The 28000-nt window shown below is 48.8% G+C and overlaps 1 protein-coding gene across 19 annotated transcripts in view; it reads right to left on the bottom strand.

Moving 5' to 3' along the window:
• Positions 1–28000, bottom strand: part of MYO18A (myosin XVIIIA) — an 864705-nt gene that overhangs the window by 272174 nt on the left and 564531 nt on the right. For all 19 annotated transcript variants that reach the window (XM_078680070.1, XM_078680063.1, XM_078680078.1 and 16 more), the window contains one exon: positions 8116–8244. In XM_078680070.1, the coding sequence (XP_078536196.1) occupies positions 8116–8244 (129 nt within the window). The remainder of the gene's footprint in view (positions 1–8115; positions 8245–28000) is intronic.

Below are 28000 nucleotides of genomic sequence, written 5' to 3'. Positions count from 1 at the left end.
CCACGCCTTGAGAGAGGGAGCAGTTCAGAAAAGTGAGTGGGGGCAGAGGGCAACACGTGAAGATGTGGCGGAGAACATGGGCAGGGCAAGGGTCAAGTGGAGAGCCGGATTTAACCAGAGGCAGGAGCGAGAGAAAGGTTTCCTCTGTAAGTAGAGGGAATGAGTCCAGACGGGCCTCTGTAGGGATACAGGGCGGGATAAGAAAAGAGGGGGAGGGGGAGGGAATATTAGCTCTGATGGTTGCAATTTTTTCCAAGACGTAGGGGTTCAGGGAGTCGCATAGGGCTTGTGAGGGGGAGGGTTTAAGGGTGGTTCTATCCGAATAGGCCAGTTTGTTGATAATAGAAAAAATTTCTCTGGGTTTATTCTCCGCGACAATGATTTTGGCAGAGAAGTAATCTTTTTTTATGGAGAAGATAAGTTTTTTATATTGCAACAACAGGGAGGTGTATTTAGCTTTAAGGATGGGGCAGTACTGGCGTCTCCAGGCCCGTTCTGCTTGCCAAACTAAAAGTTTAAGTGATTTTAGCTCGTCATTGAACCAGAAATTTGAGTCGTTCGTCCGTCTAGAGGGGACCCGCCTTAGTGGGGCGATGGACTCGCCGACAGAGCAAAGCCATGAGTTGATGATGCTGGCTTGGTCTGAGGAGGACAGGTCGGCTACGACTGGGCTAGAGGCGGGGAGAGAGGAAGCTAGAGAGGCTACATCCACCCGACCCCAGGATCTCACCCAAACATTTTTAGGGTGCAAGGGTTTGGTGGGCGGGCCGATTTGAGAGGAAAAAGAAATGAGTGAGTGGTCGGACCAGGGACAGGGAGAGACAGATAGGGACGTGATGGGACAGTTAAGGGACCAAATCTGGTCAAGGATGTGGCCTTGGGTGTGCGTAGGGGAGTGAACGAGCGAGATGAAATTAAGGGAACGTAAGGTTTCGGAGAATTCTTTAGAGATGGAGCATTCCGCTGGGTCAGAGGGCCAGAAATTAAAGTCACCCAGCACCAAAACAGAGGAGTTATTGACTGCTAGGGTGGCTGTGAGTTCCTGAAACTCTTCAAGAAAGGTTTGGTGGGGTCGGGGGGGGCGGTGCATAAGTAGACAAGTGAGGGGCACTTTAAGAGAAAGTGAGCGGACAACTAAAAAGTCAGAAGTGCCAATCGGTGGAAAACTGAGAGGCTGAAACGGCAGTTCCTTTCGGGCAATCAGGGCCACACCCCCGCCTGATTTGCCAGATAGTCGATCAGCTCGAATGACGTAATAGGTGGCAGGGAGAGCTGCTAATAAGATGGGGAGGGAGCTGTCGCGAAACCAGGTCTCTGTAAGAAACAAGAGGTCTGGTTTGTGAAGATCCAGCAAAACAGAGAGCTTGTGCCAGTGTTTGACTGCAGAACGCGTGTTAAGATAGTACATCGTGAGAGGCGACTGCCTAGGGTAGGCCTGGGGGTTAGACCCGGAGGGGGGGAGGGTGGAGGGAGCATAGGCAGGTCAATTGGATCAAGAAAAGTTTGAGAAGTGGTTGGAATTAACAGTCCCAGGTTGTTGAGATGGGAGGTCAGGGGAACTTCGATAGGCCAGGGGCCTTGGAGAGCAGTAAGTTTTACTGATGAGTATTGTAAAGGACCAGGGTAGCGGGGTGGCCCAGGTACTGGGCACGGTCGGTTGCGGACGGGCGCAGACGGGCTTGCCTTAGGCGCGCCTTCAGCGCGCAATCATCGCGCCCGCTGCGCTCGTCCGCTGCGCGTCCGATGAAGGCACATAATTTATGGGAGGTTGAGGGGGAGTGAGGGGGCGTGGCCTCCGTGAGGGGGCGTGGCTTGGGCGCTCGCCGAGGTGGCGGGAAGGGGTGGAGGCGATCAATAATCCTACCGCTACAGCGTTGACTCGGCTGTGCAGGGAGTAGGGAGAAGTGCAAGGTAAGTATTTCAGTCAAGTACACAGATTTTTAAAAGAACACATAAAAATGGTACAGTTTTAAAAAGAGAGGTGTCCACTCCCGGCTTTCCGCCTCAGGAGGACTCATACACAAAACAGGTACAGCATGGGCAGAAGAAAGGTGCGTTTCCCAGATACAGATCAGGCACAGCGCAGGCGGAAGTAGGGTACTCTTCCCTCATACACAGACTGCTATTGCTTGGTCTGGAGCAGTATACCCTTCCCTCATACACAGAAGAGGTAGAGTGTCAACAGTGGCAATTCTAGGCTCTCCCAGAGGGCAGTTGTAGGATCCACGGCGAGGCATGGGGTTTGAAGTGATTGGCCAGGGGGTGCAATAGTTTGGGCAAGCGCAGAGGCAGAGGCTTGATCTGGGATCTCTTGGTTGGTCACCCGCAGTGTATCCAAAGGAACAGACCGCCTCCTTGGGAAGGACGCCAGCATCATGCTGTTCCCCAGGGGTAGGGCATTGTCTAGTAGATCTGCCACACCCTATGAGGGCTGCCGGGGTATCAGATGCAAGTAAACAATGTCCTCTACTTACCGAGGAAGCAAAGCAGGCTAGGGAAACAAACCACCAGGCTGCAGAAACCATCTCTGTCCCAGGGAGAGGAACCAGCGTGTGCCAAGAGTTAGTGTAAATATCCATCTTTATCATTGTGAGAGCACACTGCGGATAGCCGGAAGAGCTATGCCTGTAGCAGGAGTTTTATGTGATAACAACAACTGACCATTTTAGGATAAGTTCTCAGAAGACTGTGAGCAGCTGTCATGGACAAGCAGTGCTGGTGTATGCGAGAAATAGTCATGGGTGCACAGAAATATCTGTAGGGATGAGCGTGGTTGTGTTTAGACAGTTGAGAGAAGGTATGATGCAAATGTCTGACAATATATCTGTTCTGTAAGACTTCTCTGTGTGCACGTGCAAAACAAATGGGAATGTGCCAGGTGCGTCTATAAGCGTTTGCTTAGCGTCTTCTACCAACAGTAAGGCTTGATAGTGCTTTGTTCTTTTAAGCTTCACTTCCATACGATTCTGGAAAATGGTTGTGCATGATTGTTTTATTGTTATTTTGCTGGGCTTGAACCTTCTGGCTTTCTTTCCAAATTTTATATCGAACATAAACACAATGTGTATTAGAAGAGATATTTGTTTTTTTAGTAACCAAACCCGAAGTTGGACAATCAGCATCAACTTTAATCAATTTAGTGGACCAATCAGCATCAACTTTAACTTGGTATCGGCCTTTGCATTACCTTCCAGGAGCGAGACAATGTCTATTCGACCACCGCTACCACCGTGAGGTAAAGGGGCTTCATAGTCCCGCCTAAGTATTGGTATCCTAGAGTCCAGAACTCCAGGTGTGAAGGGAAAATAGGCAGTATCACTCGTAGCTGCTTTAAACTCTCTTCAACTAACGCAATCTGGTGAAAAAGGACAAAAATACACACACCTTTTACAGAAGCATCTCTCCTTTATGCGTGTTGGGGCACCACACTCCTTGCTTTCTGGCCTTTTTTATTTATTGGACTAATAATGATTATTATCTTATTCACTACTGTTATGATTTTTAAGGAAACCGACCGGCAGGGGTCTTGGAGCAGTCTTGAGGCAGGCAGGGAATCTGCAGACGACTGGTGCTGCACATTGCGCGTGGTGCGCAAGCCATCAAACTGATCATACAAGAGTGAAATCCCAGCACTTGCCTCAGGGATCTTCCACGCCTCATGGCCACCCTACATGTGACACGCTGCAGCGTCACCCATACAGGTGGCCTCAGGTGCTTTAGGTTTTAAGATCTACAGTGCCCAGGGATGTCTGCTAACTAACCACCCTGCCAGCTCAACTCTCCCATCATGTCACAGATGCTAGTTTGGGCATACTGGACATCATTTTTGGCATAAGGGGTTATCCTTGGTAAAAATGCGGATGCCGGCACACCAGAGGCACTTCTTTCCATTAGGGAGGACAGCAATGGCACCTGGAGGGCGGGGTGAGGGGGAGGGAACCATAATAAAATGCTGACCCTGACATACTAGAGATATTTTTGATATACGAGTCAACTATGGTTCTTGGCATAAGGAGGCACCAATGGCATAAAGGGACCCCAAGATGAAATACTGGCCCTCGCACAATAGAGCTAGTTATTTACATAAGAGGGGCACCCACTTAACAGTTTGGAAAAAACTTGGGGCACCTACTGGGGAGCAGCTGGCTTCATTGGCTTGGCACACCAATGGCTTTTGATCAAATTGAAATGGAAATTATGCTTTAAATGCACAATTCACCGCATTGTTTCACAATTAACTTGAGGAAAGAACCTCCCATCCTCCAACAATCCCAGAAGTGGGCTCACTAGAATTCAGGGCACATATTATGCCCCACTTTCGAAGATCACGAGCCACTATTTCAGAACCATTGTATACAAACATATTGCGGTAAATGAGCTAATGATCAGTGGATGGGTGTCTGAGATGACCCACATGCATGTGTTAACTTGCACCTCCATGTTGTAACAGCAGTAGGATGTGTTTGAGTAGATGTGTCAACTAGGACACAAGTAAATGTATGCACATTACACACCTATGAGTCTATGCATTTCACTATACTTAAATCCATACCTGTGTTCTTAAACATCCCTCGATGCTTGATGTCTGCTGAGGTATTCATTGATTGAGTGTGCTTAAGTACTGAAGGGTCCATGCACATCTGAGTGTGTGTGAGTGAGTGGGCCCATGTGTGAGAGAAAGAGAGAGATGACGAGCCAGGAAGAGAGAGATAAGTGTGCCTGTGTGTTTGTGTATACCCATGAGCAAGAGACAGACAAACAGAAATAGTGCTAGCAGTGTAATTGTTTCAGTGTGCCTGCACGATCTGCGTTGGTGTCACTGACTGAAAGCACTGGGCTTAGCACCAAGAGGGAGCCAGTCATGGTTGCAAAATACCAACCATACGAAAGTGTAGGTGTGCCCTGATGTAATGCCAATTTTAAAAGTATCTCTATGTGATTGCAAAATGCAGTATTGCGTTGAGGGTACATGTGTTGTGTGCTGCTGCGTGATGATATAGTGCCTGCAACTGTGTGATGGCACAATCTAAGGTTTTGTGATGGTGCCTGTCTGTACTCATACAAAGCCACAGTGCATGGAAGTGGGTCTCAGCGGATGCTGTCACCATAGTTTGCACTTTGGCAGTATATGTGTGGGCTGGGAGTCCACTCAGAGTGCTTGCTGAAACTATGCCAAGCACTGTGATTATGTCAACGTATTCTGGCATAATGCCACGATCAGGATCTGTTTGATTTCACAATGCCATGCTCTACCACAGTATCCCTTAAGGTGACGCAATGCTAGGCACTATGTTGGTGTAAGCGTAAACTGGTACAATGCTTTACACCAGCAGCCTATTAGTGGGAGCTTGAAAAACGGCACAATCTGGGACCTTTTAGCAGGAGGTGCCATAATGTCACCCTCTACCATGCCATTATCTTGCACAGGCATTGGGATTTACTTTGCATAACCTTTTGAGAGTCTTGCCATAGAAGTTTGCTCTGTGACTGTTTTGTGTAAGTTGGCAAAATGGTTTGTCCCTTACACGTTGTTAGACCTGGCATCCTTGGCGTGGCTTCCTCATAACTTTTTACCTTTAGACTTCTTGTTTTGCTGCCTTCATTTTTGCTGTCCATAGGGCTCTGGGCACTTTATCACTGATAACCAGTGCTAAAGTGCATGTACTCTCTGCTTAAAACATGGTGACTTTGGCTTATAATCCTGCTATAAAGGGCTGAAACATGTTGACCTACAAGATTCACTAAACGGAGTGTGTGAGAGCCCTAGTCACTCTCTACCACACAATTCAGATCTTAAACATCTGGAATCCAGAACAATTAAAATGTATCATTCTGGCTGTACAAGATTTTTATTTTTATCTTTTCAGTTCACACCTTCACATCACTGGTCACTACTGCTTTTAACCAAGGGTAAAATCTCTGGGTGGAGGATGCATAACCACTAAACCCTATGATTATGCAGACACGTGTCTAGAACAGCGGAGAATCAAGATATACCGCTCTAGTTACCAACTCTACACGTGCATGAGGGTTTTTTAATTGTGACTAGTCGGAACGAAACCTGCATACCCTGGTTATGCAGGACAAGTGATCCTTCCCTCTTGATTATTTGACTTTGGATTATACCCAATTGGCATATTTAATTTACTTATAAGTCCCTAGTAAAGTGCACTACATGAGCACAGGTCCTGTAAATTAAATACTCCTAGTGAGCCTACAGCGCTAATTGTGCCACCCACTTAAGTAGCCCTTTAAATATGTCTCAAGCCTGCCATTGCAGAGCCTAGGTGTGCAGTTTTAAACTGCCATTTCGACCTGGCAAAATAAACCTTCTACCAGGCCCAACCCTTCCTTTTTAATACATATAGGTCACCCCTAGGGTAGGCCCTGGCAGACCAGAGGCAGGGTGCAGTATAATTAAAAGGCGGGACATGTACTCCTAAGTTTTACATGTCCTGGTAGTGAAAGACTCTTAAATTCGTTTTTCACTACTGCAAGGCATATCGCTCCCATAGGTTAACATAGGAGTTGCCTTATTATATTTTATGAGTATAATTTCCAAATGAGAAGAGAAAACTGGTTCATGGTTGGTGTTTCTAGAATCCTGATTTAAAATCCTAACATACGGTGAAGTTGGATTTTAAATTACAATTCTGAAAATTACACTTTTAGAAAGCTGGCATTTTCTTGCCTGCGCCATTTGGTGCCTGCAGCTTGTCTCTGGTCACAGGACTGAGTGCAGTTGGACTTTGTGTAGTCCTCCTAGACAGCCACACAAAATGGGAACTTAGGTGTGACTGAATGGGCCATCACTGGCAGGATGGGAGGGAGGAGCTGGACCCAGCCTCACTTGCACCTGAATGGCCTATGACTTGTCTCCACACAAAGCTCAACAACCTTGCACTGTCACTACAGCCAGCTTGGAGCCAGGACAGGGGGGGAGAGGGGAGCGAATTTCATGCACTTCAAAGACACCGTCTATAAGCTTCTCCCACCTTCCAGAACCAGGAGATCTGTATATAAAAGAAGAACATCAGACACCACAACTTCAGTACACTTCAGGACCTGTGAATGCTCTGCCATAAAGAAGGACTGATGTGCTGCTACAAGGACTGCTACTCTGAAGGAGCTGCTGCATTGCTGTGAAGACCAGTTGCGTGCTGCTCTCTTGCCTGGGGAGGAAGAACTGGACCTGGAACCTTTCTTGAAACCAGGACCCCAGAGTGTCTCAAAGGGCTAGTCTTCTGGCCTCCAGATCTGAGCCTTTGGGACATAGCAGGTTTCCCCACAGCTCCTGGACAAGTCTTCAATGAGTTCCTGCCCCCAAGAGGTGCCTCACAGACCCTAGACCCTTGGTGTGACTCAATAGGCTCTTAATTCAAGCTTATGAACTCTTCTCAACCGCCAACGGGCCAGTTCACACCACAACCACGCTGCTCATGCCAAAAATCAGTGCGAGCAGTCAGTCTCTTCACACAGCATCATGGACTGCTCACGAGGGACCGCCAGTGAAAGCACCCCCATCTGCGACACCCAGCCTGCTTCTCACACCGATCACAGTCCCGACGGATCTCTTTGCTCCTCGCAATACCCCTCCAACACAAACAGGACTCTTGGCACAAAACTTGGACAGGTAAAATTTCAGCTGGGCTAACCTGGGACTGTATTCAACCCACGCTCCATCGTGATTGGCCTGAACTTTTGATTTTTACCCGGTCCAGCGTGACCAGATTGCCAAAGTTGGCGCTTTATGCTTTCAGGAGCTATGTTGCATTATATTCTTAAAAAAATCATAAGTCCGTACTGATTGGATTTTTGTTGTTTTGGTCTTGTTTTATTTATTAAATTAAGAGTTCTTTTTTCTAACTTGGTGTGGGATATTTTTTGTTAAGTGCTTTCTCTGTTTTACTGTTTGAAGTGTTGCACAAATACTTTACACATTGCCTCTAAGTTGAACCCGCCTCCTCTGTGCCAAGCTACCAGGGGGTTGAGCACAAGTTAATTTGGGATTTGCTTGTCCCTTATCCTGACTAGGACTGTGGTTGGTGCTTGACCAGGACTCACACCCCAGTCAACCAGTAACCTAATTTGTAACACATGTGAACAAGCTATTACCTTTCTCTTTTTGAAGTGCTGTCGGGCCAGATATCCCCTACACGCCGCCTGAAAGAGGGTGATGTTCCGTCGCGTCTGCACATCCCTTTGCTCCTCAAGTTTTGCAAGAGTTCCGGCTCTGAAAAATACCTGTGGAAAAAAAGAAAAGAAAAAGAAAAGTTGTTAGGGGAGCTCTAACGTCCTGGTGATCCAGTAACACTTGGCTCAAGCTCATTCTATGTCCTGCTCCCTCTGCCTACTCTTAGTATGTGCCCCTGCTTTCCCTGGCTCCCTTCACTCTGTGTCCCTGCTCGCTCTGGCTCCCTTCTTTCCTCTGTGCACCTGCTGCCTCTAGTTTTCTTTACTCTGTGCACCTGCTTCCACTGACTTCCTTCACTCTGTGCATCTGCTTCCTCTGGCTCTCTTTACTCTGTTACTCTGGTTCTCTTAACTCTGTCTGGCTCCCATGTCGTGCTTCTGCTCCCCCTGGTTCCTTTTACTCTGTGCTCCTCCTTCTTCTGGCTCCCTTCACTCTGTGACTCTGCTTCCTCTGGTTCTCTACACTCCATGTTCCTGCTCCCTTTACTCTGTGCACCTGCTCCCACTGGCTCCCCTTTCTTTATGCCCCTGCTTCCCTGACTCCCTTTACTCTGTGCACCTGCTCCCACTGGCTCCCCTTTCTTTATGCCCCTGCTTCCCTGACTCCCTTTACTCTGTGCACCTGCTCCCACTAGCTCCCCTTTCTTGATGCCCCTGCTTCCTCTGACTCCCTTTACTCTGTGCACCTGCTCCTACTAGCTCCCCTTTCTTGATGCCCCTGCTTCCTCTGACTCCCTTTACTCTGCGCACCTGCTCCCACTGGCTGCCCTTTCTTGATGCCCCTGCTTCCTCTGACTTCCTTTACTCTGCGCACCTGCTCCCACTAGCTCCCCTTTCTTGATGCCCCTGCTTCCTCTGACTCCTTTTACTCTGCGCACCTGCTCCCACTAGCTCCCCTTTCTTGATGCCCCTGCTTCCTCTGACTCCCTTTAATCTGCGCACCTGCCCCCACTAGCTCCCCTTTCTTGATGCCCCTGCTTCCTCTGACTCCCTTTACTCTGCGCACCTGCTCCCACTAGCTCCCCTTTCTTGATGCCCCTGCTTCCTCTGACTCACTTTACTCTGTGCACCTGCTCCCACTGGCTCCCCTTTCTTGATGCCCCTGCTTCCTCTGACTCCCTTTACTCTGTGCACCTGCTCCTACTGGCTCCCCTTTCTTGATGCCCCTGCTTCCTCTGACTCCCTTTACTCTGCGCACCTGCTCCCACTGGCTGCCCTTTCTTGATGCCCCTGCTTCCTCTGACTCCCTTTACTCTGCGCACCTGCTCCCACTAGCTCCCCTTTCTTGATGCCCCTGCTTCCTCTGACTCCCTTTACTCTGCGCACCTGCTCCCCCTGGCTCCCCTTTCTTGATGCCCCTGCTTCCTCTGACTCCCTTTACTCTGTGCACCTGCCCCCACTAGCTCCCCTTTCTTGATGCCCCTGCTTCCTCTGACTCCCTTTACTCTGTGCACCTGCTCCCACTAGCTCCCCTTTCTTGATGCCCCTGCTTCCTCTGACTCCATTTACTCTGCGCACCTGCTCCCACTGGCTCCCCTTTCTTGATGCCCCTGCTTCCTCTGACTTCCTTTACTCTGCGCACCTGCTCCCACTGGCTCCCCTTTCTTGATGCCCCTGCTTCCTCTGACTCCCTTTACTCTGCGCACCTGCTCCCACTGGCTCCCCTTTCTTGATGCCCCTGCTTCCTCTGACTTCCTTTACTCTGTGCACCTGCTCCCACTAGCTCCCCTTTCTTGATGCCCCTGCTTCCTCTGACTCCCTTACTCTGTGCACCTGCTCCTACTGGCTCCCCTTTCTTGATGCCCCTGCTTCCTTGACTCCCTTTACTCTGTGCACCTGCTCCCACTGGCTCCCCTTTCTTGGTGCCCCTGCTTCCTCTGACTCCCTTTACTCTGTGCACCTGCTCCCACTGGCTCCCCTTTCTTGATGCCCCTGCTTCCTCTGACTCCCTTTACTCTGTGCACCTGCTCCCACTGGCTCCCCTTTCTTGGTGCCCCTGCTTCCTTGACTCCCTTTACTCTGTGCACCTGCTCCCACTAGCTCCCCTTTCTTGATGCCCCTGCTTCCTCTGACTCCCTTTACTCTGCGCACCTGCTCCCACTGGCTCCCCTTTCTTGATGCCCCTGCTTCCTCTGACTCCCTTTACTCTGCGCACCTGCTCCCACTGGCTCCCCTTTCTTGATGCCCCTGCTTCCTCTGACTTCCTTTACTCTGTGCACCTGCTCCCACTAGCTCCCCTTTCTTGATGCCCCTGCTTCCTCTGACTCCCTTTACTCTGTGCACCTGCTCCTACTAGCTCCCCTTTCTTGATGCCCCTGCTTCCTCTGACTCCCTTTACTCTGTGCACCTGCTCCTACTGGCTTCCCTTTCTTGATGCCCCTGCTTCATTGACTCCCTTTACTCTGTGCACCTGCCCCCACTAGCTCCCCTTTCTTGATGCCCCTGCTTCCTCTGACTCCCTTTACTCTGTGCACCTGCTCCCACTAGCTCCCCTTTCTTGATGCCCCTGCTTCCTCTGACTTCCTTTACTCTGTGCACCTGCTCCCACTAGCTCCCCTTTCTTGATGCCCCTGCTTCCTCTGACTCCCTTACTCTGTGCACCTGCTCCTACTGGCTCCCCTTTCTTGATGCCCCTGCTTCCTTGACTCCCTTTACTCTGTGCACCTGCTCCCACTGGCTCCCCTTTCTTGGTGCCCCTGCTTCCTCTGACTCCCTTTACTCTGTGCACCTGCTCCCACTGGCTCCCCTTTCTTGATGCCCCTGCTTCCTCTGACTCCCTTTACTCTGTGCACCTGCTCCCACTGGCTCCCCTTTCTTGGTGCCCCTGCTTCCTTGACTCCCTTTACTCTGTGCACCTGCTCCCACTAGCTCCCCTTTCTTGATGCCCCTGCTTCCTCTGACTCCCTTTACTCTGCGCACCTGCTCCCACTGGCTCCCCTTTCTTGATGCCCCTGCTTCCTCTGACTCCCTTTACTCTGCGCGCCTGCTCCCACTGGCTCCCCTTTCTTGATGCCCCTGCTTCCTCTGACTTCCTTTACTCTGTGCACCTGCTCCCACTAGCTCCCCTTTCTTGATGCCCCTGCTTCCTCTGACTCCCTTTACTCTGTGCACCTGCTCCTACTAGCTCCCCTTTCTTGATGCCCCTGCTTCCTCTGACTCCCTTTACTCTGTGCACCTGCTCCTACTGGCTCCCCTTTCTTGATGCCCCTGCTTCATTGACTCCCTTTACTCTGTGCACCTGCCCCCACTAGCTCCCCTTTCTTGATGCCCCTGCTTCCTCTGACTCCCTTTACTCTGTGCACCTGCTCCCACTAGCTCCCCTTTCTTGATGCCCCTGCTTCCTCTGACTTCCTTTACTCTGTGCACCTGCTCCCACTAGCTCCCCTTTCTTGATGCCCCTGCTTCCTCTGACTCCCTTTACTCTGTGCACCTGCTCCTACTAGCTCCCCTTTCTTGATGCCCCTGCTTCCTCTGACTCCCTTTACTCTGTGCACCTGCTCCTACTGGCTCCCCTTTCTTGATGCCCCTGCTTCATTGACTCCCTTTACTCTGTGCACCTGCCCCCACTAGCTCCCCTTTCTTGATGCCCCTGCTTCCTCTGACTCCCTTTACTCTGTGCACCTGCTCCCACTAGCTCCCCTTTCTTGATGCCCCTGCTTCCTCTGACTCCCTTTACTCTGTGCACCTGCTCCCACTGGCTCCCCTTTCTTGATGCCCCTGCTTCCTCTGACTCCCGTTACTCTGTGCACCTGCTCCCACTAGCTCCCCTTTCTTGATGCCCCTGCTTCCTCTGACTCCCTTTACTCTGCGCACCTGCCCCCACTAGCTCCCCTTTCTTGATGCCCCTGCTTCCTTGACTCCCTTTACTCTGTGCACCTGCTCCCACTAGCTCCCCTTTCTTGATGCCCCTGCTTCCTCCGACTCCCTTTACTCTGCGCACCTGCTCCCACTGGCTCCCCTTTCTTGATGCCCCTGCTTCCTCTGACTCCCTTTACTCTGCGCACCTGCTCCTACTGGCTCCCCTTTCTTGATGCCCCTGCTTCCTTGACTCCCTTTACTCTGCGCACCTGCTCCCACTGGCTCCCCTTTCTTGATGCCCCTGCTTCCTCTGACTCCCTTTACTCTGCGCACCTGCTCCCACTGGCTCCCCTTTCTTGATGCCCCTGCTTCCTCTGACTTCCTTTACTCTGTGCACCTGCTCCCACTAGCTCCCCTTTCTTGATGCCCCTGCTTCCTCTGACTCCCTTTACTCTGTGCACCTGCTCCCACTAGCTCCCCTTTCTTGATGCCCCTGCTTCCTCTGACTCCCTTTACTCTGTGCACCTGCTCCCACTGGCTCCCCTTTCTTGATGCCCCTGCTTCCTCTGACTCCCTTTACTCTGTGCACCTGCTCCCACTGGCTCCCCTTTCTTGATGCCCCTGCTTCCTTGACTCCCTTTACTCTGTGCACCTGCTCCCACTAGCTCCCCTTTCTTGATGCCCCTGCTTCCTCTGACTCCCTCTACTCTGTGCACCTGCTCCCACTGCCTCCCCTTTTGGATGCCCCTGCTTCCTCTGACTCCCTTTACTCTGTGCACCTGCTCCCACTGGCTCCCCTTTCTTGGTGCCCCTGCTTCCTTGACTCCCTTTACTCCGTGCACCTGCTCCCACTGGCTCCCCTTTCTTGATGCCCCTGCTTCATTGACTCCCTTTACTCTGCGCACCTGCTCCCACTAGCTCCCCTTTCTTGATGCCCCTGCTTCCTCTGACTCCCTTTACTCTGTGCACCTGCTCCTACTGGCTCCCCTTTCTTGATGCCCCTGCTTCCTTGACTCCCTTTACTCTGCGCACCTGCTCCCACTGGCTCCCCTTTCTTGATGCCCCTGCTTCCTCTGACTCCCTTTACTCTGCGCACCTGCTCCCACTGGCTCCCCTTTCTTGATGCCCCTGCTTCCTCTGACTTCCTTTACTCTGTGCACCTGCTCCCACTAGCTCCCCTTTCTTGATGCCCCTGCTTCCTCTGACTCCCTTTACTCTGTGCACCTGCTCCCACTAGCTCCCCTTTCTTGATACCCCTGCTTCCTCTGACTCCCTTTACTCTGTGCACCTGCTCCTACTGGCTCCCCTTTCTTGATGCCCCTGCTTCCTTGACTCCCTTTACTCTGTGCACCTGCTCCCACTAGCTCCCCTTTCTTGATGCCCCTGCTTCCTCTGACTCCCTTTACTCTGTGCACCTGCTCCCACTAGCTCCCCTTTCTTGATGCCCCTGCTTCCTCTGACTCCCTTTACTCTGTACACCTGCTCCCACTAGCTCCCCTTTCTTGATGCCCCTGCTTCCTCTGACTCCCTTTACTCTGTGCACCTGCTCCCACTAGCTCCCCTTTCTTTATGCCCCTGCTTCCTCTGACTCCCTTTAGTCTGTGCACCTGCTCCCACTAGCTCCCCTTTCTTGATGCCCCTGCTTCCTCTGACTCCCTTTACTCTGCGCACCTGCTCCCACTGGCTCCCCTTTCTTGATGCCCCTGCTTCCTCGGACTTCCTTTACTCTGCGCACCTGCTCCCACTAGCTCCCCTTTCTTGATGCCCCTGCTTCCTCTGACTCCCTTTACTCTGCGCACCTGCTCCCACTAGCTCCCCTTTCTTGATGCCCCTGCTTCCTCTGACTCCCTTTACTCTGTGCACCTGCCCCCACTAGCTCCCCTTTCTTGATGCCCCTGCTTCCTCTGACTCCCTTTACTCTGTGCACCTGCTCCCACTAGCTCCCCTTTCTTGATGCCCCTGCTTCCTCTGACTCCCTTTACTCTGTGCACCTGCTCCCACTAGCTCCCCTTTCTTGATGCCCCTGCTTCCTCTGACTCCCTTTACTATGTGCAACTGCTCCTACTGGCTCCCCTTTCTTGATGCCCCTGCTTCCTTGACTCCCTTTACTCTGCGCACCTGCTCCCACTGGCTCCCCTTTCTTGATGCCCCTGCTTCCTCTGACTCCCTTTACTCTGCGCACCTGCTCCCACTGGCTCCCCTTTCTTGATGCCCCTGCTTCCTCTGACTTCCTTTACTCTGTGCACCTGCTCCCACTAGCTCCCCTTTCTTGATGGCCCTGCTTCCTCTGACTCCCTTACTCTGTGCACCTGCTCCTACTGGCTCCCCTTTCTTGATGCCCCTGCTTCCTTGACTCCCTTTACTCTGTGCACCTGCTCCCACTAGCTCCCCTTTCTTGATGCCCCTGCTTCCTCTGACTCCCTTTACTCTGTGCACCTGCTCCCACTGGCTCCCCTTTCTTGATGCCCCTGCTTCCTCTGACTCCCTTTACTCTGTGCACCTGCTCCCACTGGCTCCCCTTTCTTGGTGCCCCTGCTTCCTTGACTCCCTTTACTCTGTGCACCTGCTCCCACTAGCTCCCCTTTCTTGATGCCCCTGCTTCCTCTGACTTCCTTTACTCTGTGCACCTGCTCCTACTGGCTCCCCTTTCTTGATGCGCCTGCTTCCTTGACTCCCTTTACTCCCTTTACTCTGTGCACCTGCCCCCACTAGCTCCCCTTTCTTGATGCCCCTGCTTCCTCTGACTCCCTTTACTCTGTGCACCTGCTCCCACTAGCTCCCCTTTCTTGATGCCCCTGCTTCCTCTGACTCCCTTTGCTCTGTGCACCTGCTCCCACTAGCTCCCCTTTCTTGATGCCCCTGCTTCCTCTGACTCCCTTTACTCTGTGCACCTGCTCCCACTAGCTCCCCTTTCTTGATGCCCCTGCTTCCTTGACTCCCTTTACTCTGTGCACCTGCTCCCACTAGCTCCCCTTTCTTGATGCCCCTGCTTCCTCTGACTCCCTTTATTCTGTGCACCTGCTCCCACTAGCTCCCCTTTCTTGATGCCCCTGCTTCCTCTGACTCCCTTTACTCTGCGCACCTGCTCCCACTGGCTCCCCTTTCTTGATGCCCCTGCTTCCTCTGACTTCCTTTACTCTGCGCACCTGCTCCCACTAGCTCCCCTTTCTTGATGCCCCTGCTTCCTCTGACTCCCTTTACTCTGCGCACCTGCTCCCACTGGCTCCCCTTTCTTGATGCCCCTGCTTCCTTGACTCCCTTTACTCTGTGCACCTGCTCCCACTAGCTCCCCTTTCTTGATGCCCCTGCTTCCTCTGACTCCCTTTACTCTGTGCACCTACTCCCACTAGCTCCCCTTTCTTGATGCCCCTGCTTTCTCTGACTCCCTTTACTCTGTGCACCTGCTCCCACTGGCTCCCCTTTCTTGGTGCCCCTGCTTCCTTGACACCCTTTACTCTGTGCACCTGCTCCCACTGGCTCCCCTTTCTTGGTGCCCCTGCTTCCTTGACTCCCTTTACTCTGTGCACCTGCTCCCACTAGCTCCCCTTTCTTGATGCCCCTGCTTCCTCTGACTCCCTTTACTCTGTGCACCTGCTCCCACTGGCTCCCCTTTCTTGATGCCCCTGCTTCCTTGACTCCCTTTACTCTGTGCACCTGCCCCCACTAGCTCCCCTTTCTTGATGCCCCTGCTTCCTCTGACTTCCTTTACTCTGTGCACCTGCTCCCACTAGCTCCCCTTTCTTGATGCCCCTGCTTCCTCTGACTCCCTTTACTCTGTGCACCTGCTCCCACTAGCTCCCCTTTCTTGATGCCCCTGCTTCCTCTGACTCCCTTTACTCTGTGCACCTGCTCCTACTGGCTCCCCTTTCTTGATGCCCCTGCTTCCTCTGACTCCCTCTACTCTGTGCACCTGCTCCCACTGGCTCCCCTTTCTTGATGCCCCTGCTTCCTCTGACTCCCTTTACTCTGTGCACCTGCTCCCACTGGCTCCCCTTTCTTGGTGCCCCTGCTTCCTTGACTCCCTTTACTCTGTGCACCTGCTCCCACTAGCTCCCCTTTCTTGATGCCCCTGCTTCCTCTGACTCCCTTTACTCTGCGCACCTGCTCCCACTGGCTCCCCTTTCTTGATGCCCCTGCTTCCTCTGACTCCCTTTACTCTGTGCACCTGCTCCTACTGGCTCCCCTTTCTCGATGCCCCTGCTTCCTTGACTCCCTTTACTCTGTGCACCTGCTCCCACTAGCTCCCCTTTCTCGATGCCCCTGCTTCCTCTGACTCCCTTTACTCTGTGCACCTGCTCCCACTAGCTCCCCTTTCTTGATGCCCCTGCTTCCTCTGACTCCCTTTACTCTGCGCACCTGCTCCCACTAGCTCCCCTTTCTCGATGCCCCTGCTTCCTCTGACTCCCTTTACTCTGCGCACCTGCTCCCACTAGCTCCCCTTTCTCGATGCCCCTGCTTCCTCTGACTCCCTTTACTCTGTGCACCTGCTCCCACTAGCTCCCCTTTCTTGATGCCCCTGCTTCCTCTGACTTCCTTTACTCTGTGCACCTGCTCCCACTGGCTCCCCTTTCTTGATGCCCCTGCTTCCTTGACTCCCTTTACTCTGTGCACCTGCTCCCACTAGCTCCCCTTTCTTGATGGCCCTGCTTCCTCTGACTCCCTTTACTCTGCGCACCTGCTCCCACTGGCTCCCCTTTCTTGATGCCCCTGCTTCCTCTGACTCCCTTTACTCTGCGCACCTGCTCCCACTAGCTCCCCTTTCTTGATGCCCCTGCTTCCTCTGACTTCCTTTACTCTGCGCACCTGCTCCCACTAGCTCCCCTTTCTTGATGCCCCTGCTTCCTTGACTCCCTTTACTCTGCGCACCTGCTCCCACTAGCTCCCCTTTCTTGATGCCCCTGCTTCCTCTGACTTCCTTTACTCTGCGCACCTGCTCCCACTAGCTCCCCTTTCTCGATGCCCCTGCTTCCTCTGACTCCCTTTACTCTGCGCACCTGCTCCCACTAGCTCCCCTTTCTCGATGCCCCTGCTTCCTCTGACTTCCTTTACTCTGTGCACCTGCTCCCACTAGCTCCCCTTTCTTGATGCCCCTGCTTCCTCTGACTCCCTTTACTCTGCGCACCTGCTCCCACTAGCTCCCCTTTCTTGATGCCCCTGCTTCCTCTGACTCCCTTTACTCTGTGCACCTGCTCCCACTGGCTCCCCTTTCTTGATGCCCCTGCTTCCTTGACTCCCTTTACTCTGCGCACCTGCTCCCACTAGCTCCCCTTTCTTGATGCCCCTGCTTCCTCTGACTTCCTTTACTCTGCGCACCTGCTCCCACTAGCTCCCCTTTCTTGATGCCCCTGCTTCCTCTGACTCCCTTTACTCTGTGCACCTGCTCCCACTAGCTCCCCTTTCTTGATGCCCCTGCTTCCTCTGACTTCCTTTACTCTGTGCACCTGCCCCCACTAGCTCCCCTTTCTTGATGCCCCTGCTTCCTCTGACTCCCTTTACTCTGTGCACCTGCTCCCACTGGCTCCCCTTTCTTGGTGCCCCTGCTTCCTTGACTCCCTTTACTCTGTGCACCTGCTCCCACTAGCTCCCCTTTCTTGATGGCCCTGCTTCCTCTGACTCCCTTTACTCTGCGCACCTGCTCCCACTAGCTCCCCTTTCTTGATGCACCTGCTTCCTTGACTTCCTTTACTCTGCGCACCTGCTCCCACTGGCTCCCCTTTCTTGATGCCCCTGCTTCCTTGACTCCCTTTACTCTGCGCACCTGCTCCCACTAGCTCCCCTTTCTTGATGCCCCTGCTTCCTCTGACTTCCTTTACTCTGCGCACCTGCTCCCACTAGCTCCCCTTTCTTGATGCCCCTGCTTCCTCTGACTCCCTTTACTCTGTGCACCTGCTCCCACTAGCTCCCCTTTCTTGATGCCCCTGCTTCCTCTGACTTCCTTTACTCTGTGCACCTGCCCCCACTAGCTCCCCTTTCTTGATGCCCCTGCTTCCTCTGACTCCCTTTACTCTGTGCACCTGCTCCCACTGGCTCCCCTTTCTTGGTGCCCCTGCTTCCTTGACTCCCTTTACTCTGTGCACCTGCTCCCACTAGCTCCCCTTTCTTGATGGCCCTGCTTCCTCTGACTCCCTTTACTCTGCGCACCTGCTCCCACTGGCTCCCCTTTCTTGATGCACCTGCTTCCTTGACTTCCTTTACTCTGCGCACCTGCTCCCACTAGCTCCCCTTTCTTGATGCACCTGCCTCCCCTGGCTCTCCTTACTCTGTACCCAAGCTTCTTCCGGCTCCCTTTACTCTCCGTTCCTGCTCTCTCTGGCTCCTTCTTCCACCTTTACTCAGTAACCGAGGGACACGTTACCTCCGTTGGTTACCTGGCGGCCATTATGAGCAGAACCAGGGCACAAGTCCTAAAAAAAGAAGTGGGGGGACTCTCCAAGGTAGGCGTGGTCACAGGAAGTGACATCACGACAGGAAGTGACATCACGACAGGAAGTGACATCACAACAGGAAGTGGCATCACAGCAGGAAGTGACATCACATGTAAGGCAGATCTATCATTTGCATATAATGCAAGATTTAACAATTGAAGCTGCTTGGTACTTAAGCCTGTGACTTAAGGTCCCTGCATGGAGGAATTAGCAGCCCAAATGTGGATGAAGTTTGGCGAAGGTGACATGAACACATTTTCAAAACGCTACAGGAAAGTTTGACTGCAAGATTTAGTACACATTACAGGTTCCCAGAGAGGCTGCTTCCCACACTCGATAATGACTATTACACACAGTAGGGCTCCATATTCACGTTATTCTATTGATGAGTGTTATATGTTATCTCCCCACCTATTGTAAACTAGCGACTCTGTATTAAATAGTTTTGTCCCAGCTGCCTCTCTCTAGCTGTGGCTAGATTTATTTATTTTATTTATAAAGTTTTATATAGCGCGAACTTGATCCCGAAGGATATCAGAACGCTTTACAATTTGCAGCAAAGGTAACAAATCAGAACATTAGTCTAACATTGGGAATCTTGGCTGAAGACAATGGAGCTGCCGGGGCATTAGCTTGGGTCAATGCCTAAATTTTAGATATATTAACTGGCCATTGTATTTATTTTAGCAGATTTATTTATTTCTCTTTATTTTAGGAAATGTATTTAGTTTTGGTATATTTTAGTTTGACTTATTTGCCTTCATTTACTTCAGTGCAACAAAATATAAACATTGCTTTACTTTGTATTAATACTGTTTATTTTTGTGATAGTTCCTAAAAAAAGGGCCGATTATGACTCATGCATTGTAATGGTTGTTTCCCCCTTTACAGAGACTACTTACTATAAAATCGGGGTGGGCCTAGCTCATGATGTCATTTTGTGGGGACCCCTTGAAGAAAGCGGGCAGAACCTTTGCAAAACTTTGTGCCCCCCTATCCAGTAGTGCAATTATCCAAACACTGACAGGATTGAGCCTAAATTAAAAATATACTGACATACGTAATGCCAAGTCAGACGTCATCATGGAGTCATGTTTAAATGAACAATCCAGCACCATCCTACACCTCCCCATTCCACAAAATTATACAATTCAGACCAACAACACAAACTAGAAGGGGGCGTTGCTGTCATCATTAAACATTCCATGTGGAAACAGCGACACACGGAAGAACACACAAGGGTACACCATCATACTACTTACATTTTGTAGCCTGGTGTCAATTGTTCAATGCAGGGCGTAATTTGTGCCAGTGCTTAGCGCCGGCACTTAATTGGCAGGGCCGGGTCTAGTGGGACTCTGATTCTACACGCACGAGGCGCACAGTGCATGTAAAATGTTTTCATTTAACTTACAGCACACTTGCTAGTACTAATACTTAATTAACTCCTCAAGTCTCGTGCAGCCGCATCGCATTGTGTTTAGTTTTTCACATCTCAGTTTACCCTTAATTGTTCACGATCACTTGAATAATGAAATATTTTGAGTGGGAGAGCTCTTTGGCAGCACTCTGCCAGGTTTCTCTCTCGTCACTCTCATGCTGCTGTGTTAAAGAGCCTTGGTTCTACCGCACAAAGAATTAGGGTGACCAACTGGCATTGGTGCAAATTCAGGACGGTGAGTGTAAAAATTCAGGACAAAGGGTCAAAATTCAGGACACAAATTCAGGACAGGAGGTCAAAATTCAGGACAAAACTTTAGGACAATAGGTACGTTTTACAGACACATCAGAGGTTGTGCAATAGTATATAAGTAAGCCCAGCCATTTCCAAAAGTATTCAACCATTTGCAAACCTATCCATCATGTATCCTTCCATCTATCATTTCACTCATCCATCCCTTCATCCATCCCCTCATCCATCCTTTCACTCATCCTCCATTATCCATCCACCCTTTCACCCTATCCATCTGTACACTTATCCATCCACTCTTCATCCCATCCATCCATTCACTCATCCATTCAGCCATTTACCCTTTCACCAATCCAGCCATCCTTTCACTTACTAATCCTTCCACCCATCCACTCTTTTAGTCATCCATCCATCCTCCCTTTCTCTCTCCATCGACCCTTTCACTTAGCCTTCCTTCCTTCCATCCATCCATCCACCCACCCATCCATCCATCTACTCATCCACTCATGAATCCATCCATTGCCCCTATCACTCATCCATCTATCATTTCACTCCTTCACACATCTATTCATCCTTTTGTCCATCTACTCTCCCTTTCACTCACTCATCCATACTTACACCCACCCTTTCACTCATATGTCCATTCATTCACCCTTGCACTTATCAATCCATCCATCCATCATTTCACACATCCACCTACCCCCCATCATCCACCCACCATCCACACACCCACTCATCCATCCTTTCACCCACCCACCATCCAATCCACTGATCCATCCTTTCACCCATCCACCATCCACCCACCCACTCATCCATCCATCCTTTCACCCACCCACTCATCATCCATCCATCCATCCTTTCACCCACCCACTCATCATCCATCCATCCATCCTTTCACCCACCCATGTATCCATCCATCCATCCCTTCACCCACTCTCCATCCATCCATCCTTTCACCCACCCATCCATCCATCCCTTCACCCACTCTCCATCCATCCATCCTTTCACACACCCATCATCCATCCATCCATCCATCCGTCCTTTCCCTCATCATCCATCCATCCATCCCCTCATCATCCATCCATCCTTCCCCTCATCATCCGTCCATCCTTTTCCCTCATCATCCATCCATCCTTTTCCCTCATCATCCATCCTTCCCCTCATCATCCATCCATCCTTTTCCCTCATCATCTATCCATCCATCCATCTGTCCTTCCCCCTCATCATCCATCCATCCTTCCCCTCATCATCCGTCCATCCTTTTCCCTCATCATCCATCCATCCTTTTCCCTCATCATCCATCCTTCCCCTCATCATCCATCCATCCTTTTCCCTCATCATCTATCCATCCATCCATCCATCCTTCCCCTCATCATCCATCCATCCTTTTCCCTCATCACCCATCCATCCTTTCCCCTCATCATCCATCCATCCATCCATCCATCCTTCCCCTCATCATCCATCCATCCTTCCCCTCATCATCCATCCATCCTTCCCCTCATCATCCATCCATCCTTCCCCTCATCATCCATCCATCCTTCCCCTCATCATCCATCCATCCTTTCACCGACCCCCTCATCATCCATCCATTCCCTCATCATCAATCCATCCATCCCCTCATCATCCATCCATCCACCCTTCCCCTCATCATCCATCCTTTCACCCACCCCATCATCCATCCATCCATCCTTCCCCTCATCATCCATCCATCCATCCACCCTTCCCCTCATCATCCATCCTTTCCCGTCATCCATCCATCCTTTCCCCTCACCCATCCTTCCATCCCATCCATTTATCCTGCCCTTCATCCATCCATCCTTCCCCTTACCCATCCATCCATCCCATCCATTTATCCTGCCCCTCATCCATCCATCCTTCCCCTCCATCCATCCATCCATCCATCCATCTCCTCATCCATCATCCTTCCCCTCACCCATCCCATCCATTTATCCTGCCCCTCATCCATTTATCCTTCCCCTCATCCATCCATCCTTCATCCTTCCCTTCATCCATCCTTCCTTTCATCCATCCTTCCCCTCACCCATCCATCCATCCCATCCATCTATCCTGCCCTTCATCCATCCATCCTTCCCCTCCATCCATCCATCCTTCCCCTCATCCATTTATCCTTCCTCTCATCCATCCTTCCCCTCCATCCCTCATCCTTCCCCTCATCCATCCATCCTTCCCCTCATCCATCTTTCCCCTCATCCATCATCCAGCTACCCTTCCACCCATACATCCAGCTATTTACATTTTCTCTCCATCCTTCCCCTCACTTATCAATCCATCTATCCTCTCTCATTATCCATTTATTCAATCTTTCATTCATCCATTCACCCTTTCACTAATTCATCCAGCCATTCACACATCCCTTCACTTACTCACTCGCCCACCTTTCCATATTAATTTTGAGCTGAGACCTTTTGAGAAGAGGCCCATCAAGAACTTCACCCTCGCTGCAGGGGGCGTTCCAGGACTGGGACAGAGCCACCCAGGGCGGAGACAGGATCCACCACAGGGGGGGACAAGAGCCATCACAGGTGTAGGTGGACTGGAGCCACAACATGGGGGGACAGGAGCCATCACAGGCGGGGGGTGGACTGGAGCCACAACATGCGGGACAGGAGCCATCACAGGCGGGGGTGGACTGGAGCCACCACATGGGGGGACAGGAGCAGGAGTCATCACAGGAGAGGGAAGGTGATCCACCAGGGTGCGCAGAAATATGTGGCAAGGTCCCTACATGAGTCACAGGGGTGATCTCTTCTAGCACCGCGTACCTAGATGTTCTAAACAATACCAATCACACAGTTTTTTTATGGCCTACGTTGATGTATATAAGGATTCAAATTTCACCAAAATACAATCACTCAATAATGTCCACTAGCTATGTATGTCATATGCATATTGATACCTTGAGATTATAACAACTAATACAGACCACAATCAAAATAATTAATACATAAACAATCAAAAAGAGAAAAAAAACTTGGGAGATATGTTGTGCAAGTTGGTACAAAATTTATTTAGACATGTTATCGATTTTGTAATAGTCACTGGTTAATACATCACTTAATATAAGTACATTCATAAAACACTTTATAAAAACATCAAAAAAAGAACACAATCGTTAAAAATGTTCATCAGAACAGGGGTCGACGCAGCGTTTCGGTTGTGGGTTTGAATAAAAACCTTCTTCAGGACCAGTTCTACAAGGAAACAGACAGTAAATATTTTATCTGTGCATGATATCTCTTTTGTACAAATCAGCACCAACAACATCTTTGTCCCATTATATACATTTTTCAACTTCCTAATGGACATTTTAGACTACACATCATCAACTACGCAGGTTATACTATTGGTATTGTTAAGAAGCATCATTTTAGGATACACTCTACATAGTAGCTCTGATAGCTACTTGGGGTTTATCAATCTGTATGGGGTACATACAACCAAATTTGATGGTTACCTGAGGGTATTAAAATTCCTCTGACTTGGATCAGTCAAGCAGCATATAAGGCGATAAGATGAAGAATAGATTCAATCTCAGTGCTTTATGCATTCATAAATCTGAAATCAGATGCATTAATTGTTATTCTAAGGTGTCATTTAATTACACCCATAGATCATCAAAGTACGTACGTGGAGCGCATAGACATATATACCTTGGCCGAGATAAACTCGGATCGGAGCTTGTATGATAGGAGCCACCAATGTCCTTGCATTTGAAGAATGTGGTGAGGCTATGATAAAAATCAAACAAAATACAAACACATAGTTGGAATCCATAAAATGTATCTTTGTTGCAAACTATTTAGGCCATATTGTGTAGTTGCTTACCAAAATTTGAGCAATGGCACACACGATGTAGCCGCAGACTTTTAACTTGTCGTTTTGGGCACCGTTGTTTATTGGGGGTTGACCTCCCACTAGATTAAATTAGAAAACAGAATAAAATTTGTAAAAATAAAAATTTTTTTTGGTTCTGTCATTTTAGACTCGCAATTCTATTGATATCTAAATCTTTTAATTTGTGTGCAAAGTGAACTTTGTTTAGTACCTAATTTGTCTGTAGACATAGTTCATGGTATTAACGCGGTGTTTGTCCTTTTGGTTACTGCCACTCGCGATATTACCAATCCCCTGTATCAGGCACCACAGTGCAATTTAAAACAGAAGGCTGTCCTGGATTATTAAACAGTAACGTAGATTTTTCCAAGCATCAAGCACCACAGTGCAGTTTTAAACAAAGGGCTGTCCTAATTTATTTAACAGAACCCTTTTTAAATTGGTAATTTCTATTGTATATTTGGCGTGATCAAGTCAAAATAAAACATCGCCGAGGTTACCAGTTCTCTAATTATGCAACCATACCGGCGTTTTAACGTTTTAAAGCTAGTCTAAGTTGAAACTCTCTGTCTGAATTCCACACGATAGACCGCTCACAAACGGTGACATACCGGCGAGTTGGTGTTTAAGGGCAGATTAAGTCTCTACCTCCAGTCTAACCAAGCTTAAGCTTTAGAACAACAACAGCTACGGGTTTAGGGCCATGCTTACCTCCTTAATCAGGGTCGGCCTCCCTGCTCCTATCGATACAGCGTTTCCGGCGTCTTAGCAATCACGCGATAGTAGGCATGGTTGCACTTCGGGTCTTAAATACAAGACCGCTCATGATAGGGTGTTGAAAGATCTCTCTTCATTGGTTCGTACCGGGTCACATGGTGCGCTCCTGATAACACCAAAACTTTATTAAACCTTTTGACGGCACAGTGTTATTATTGTTGACATAAGGTTTATCTGCTGTTTGCAGCGTGCTGGAGGGGGTCATTTCATCTAGTTATACTTTGTGAAGGCTGTAATAATATTAATCGCCGTATTTTGGGAATAATATCTCTACTATGTATAAAACAAGAGAGAGATTAAGTCCCCAAACAAGTAGATAAACAATTGTTTATCTATTTTTCATGTTTATATCGAGCTTGCTAGTCTAGGACGTCAGATGATGTTCCACTCGTATTCATTATTAGAACATCTTAAGGTTGGTATACCAAAATAAACTCTTTTCACACGGTGTTTTAATTTTGTGCAACTCCATTTCCAGTATTATGCACTTAAGGGGTATTGTATCATGGGATAATTGATTTGTTATACAATGCGTTCCCAGTCTTCTCTGGTGTTAAGACCTGACCGGACACTGTTAAAGGTAGACATATAGTATTGCTCACGTTTTTTCCTTTTCTGTGTCAGATCTCCTCCTCTTGCATTGATGGTAACTGTTTCCAAGCAACACCATTGCAGATCTTTCACTTCATGGTTTGCTGTTCTCCAGTGGTCCGTCAATGGGGCCCCACTTCTCCCTGTTCTCAATGCAGATTTATGTTCATTAATCCTAATTCGGACCTCTCTTGATGTTTCACCGATATAGATTAAATCGCACGGACATTTAATTAGATATATTACATTTTTTGTCCGACAGTTCATAAATTTATTGGGTCTAACTACTGATTCCTTTATTTTAATGATATCTCCACGGATGATATTACTACAGTTGCCACATGAAGAGCAAGGAAAAGTTCCAGTAGGTAACGGAGCATTGTCTATGCTTTGTTGTTTATTAATCTGGACATCTCTATAGGTGTGTACCAGACTGTTCCGAATTGTGCGATTCCTACGGAAGGAAAAAATAGGTTTAGGGAGTCTATTTTGTTGCTTGTCGTTTATAAGATGCCAATTTCTGTTTATTATATTTTTAAGTTTATTACTAACTGAATTAAAGTTGGTCACGAAGGTGATTGGTTGCGGAGTATTGTTCGTTTTAACTTTAGGGGTTAACAAACTCTCTCTATTGTAGTACTTCGCCCGTTTGTATGCGTGGCGTACTAGTCTTTTGGGGTAGCCTCTGTCGATGAGTTTTGATCTTAGGACTTCTGCATGTTTCTCAAAATCTTTCATCAATGTGCAGTTTCTTTTCAATCTCAGAAACTGCCCAAAAGGAATGTTATTCACCTGACTTGGGGGATGGTTACTTTCATATCTGAGCATTGTGTTCCTATCAGTTGGCTTAGTGTATAATTCAACATTCAGGTGGCCATCGGTGTGTTTTATAATCAGGTCCAAGAATTCACAATATTGTGTATCTTTGTGTGATGTGAATTTTAAATTCTCATCGCCTAGATTCAACCAGGTGATGAATTCCCCGAGTGTTTCGCTAGGGCCGCTCCAAATAAAAAACACATCATCGATGTAGCGTGACCACATCGAGATGTTTTCAAAAAAAGGTGATACCCCCAACCCCCAATAAACAACGGTGCCCAAAACGACAAGTTAAAAGTCTGCGGCTACATCGTGTGTGCCATTGCTCAAATTTTGGTAAGCAACTACACAATATGGCCTAAATAGTTTGCAACAAAGATACATTTTATGGATTCCAACTATGTGTTTGTATTTTGTTTGATTTTTATCATAGCCTCACCACATTCTTCAAATGCAAGGACATTGGTGGCTCCTATCATACAAGCTCCGATCCGAGTTTATCTCGGCCAAGGTATATATGTCTATGCGCTCCACGTACGTACTTTGATGATCTATGGGTGTAATTAAATGACACCTTAGAATAACAATTAATGCATCTGATTTCAGATTTATGAATGCATAAAGCACTGAGATTGAATCTATTCTTCATCTTATCGCCTTATATGCTGCTTGACTGATCCAAGTCAGAGGAATTTTAATACCCTCAGGTAACCATCAAATTTGGTTGTATGTACCCCATACAGATTGATAAACCCCAAGTAGCTATCAGAGCTACTATGTAGAGTGTATCCTAAAATGATGCTTCTTAACAATACCAATAGTATAACCTGCGTAGTTGATGATGTGTAGTCTAAAATGTCCATTAGGAAGTTGAAAAATGTATATAATGGGACAAAGATGTTGTTGGTGCTGATTTGTACAAAAGAGATATCATGCACAGATAAAATATTTACTGTCTGTTTCCTTGTAGAACTGGTCCTGAAGAAGGTTTTTATTCAAACCCACAACCGAAACGCTGCGTCGACCCCTGTTCTGATGAACATTTTTAACGATTGTGTTCTTTTTTTGATGTTTTTATAAAGTGTTTTATGAATGTACTTATATTAAGTGATGTATTAACCAGTGACTATTACAAAATCGATAACATGTCTAAATAAATTTTGTACCAACTTGCACAACATATCTCCCAAGTTTTTTTTCTCTTTTTGATTGTTTATGTATTAATTATTTTGATTGTGGTCTGTATTAGTTGTTATAATCTCAAGGTATCAATATGCATATGACATACATAGCTAGTGGACATTATTGAGTGATTGTATTTTGGTGAAATTTGAATCCTTATATACATCAACGTAGGCCATAAAAAAACTGTGTGATTGGTATTGTTTAGAACATCTAGGTACGCGGTGCTAGAAGAGATCACCCCTGTGACTCATGTAGGGACCTTGCCACATATTTCTGCTTACTCTCCCCCTGGTCCCAGACCTTAAACATTTGGGGGCCTCTTTTATCTTTTGATCCACCAGGGTGGGCACAGGGGTGGGCATGCAGTATTCTAGTATCATCTTGGGCTTCTCGCTCCCTCCTGCACAAGACAACGAGAAGACAGGCTCTCTGTCCAAAATGCCACCCCCCACTGTGATATACAGTACTTACAGAAGATACTCTAAGAGAACTGATTGAACTGATTGTCCTCCATACTTTGTTAATCAGTGTGGGTGCGATTGTGCCATTTCTTTATTGTATTACATTATGCTTGTTTGAAGAACCGAGGTTTGCTTACAAATTAGGGACAGTAATTAAGCTCGGTGAAGAGAAGCAGGTGCTGCCTCGGTGTAATCAGGGGTGTAAT

This window comes from Lissotriton helveticus, chromosome 3_1 (assembly GCF_964261635.1).
Source record: "Lissotriton helveticus chromosome 3_1, aLisHel1.1, whole genome shotgun sequence".
Taxonomy (NCBI): domain Eukaryota; kingdom Metazoa; phylum Chordata; class Amphibia; order Caudata; family Salamandridae; genus Lissotriton; species Lissotriton helveticus.
The sequence above is the reverse complement of the archived record's forward strand: the minus strand, read 5'-3'. Positions and strand labels throughout refer to the sequence as shown.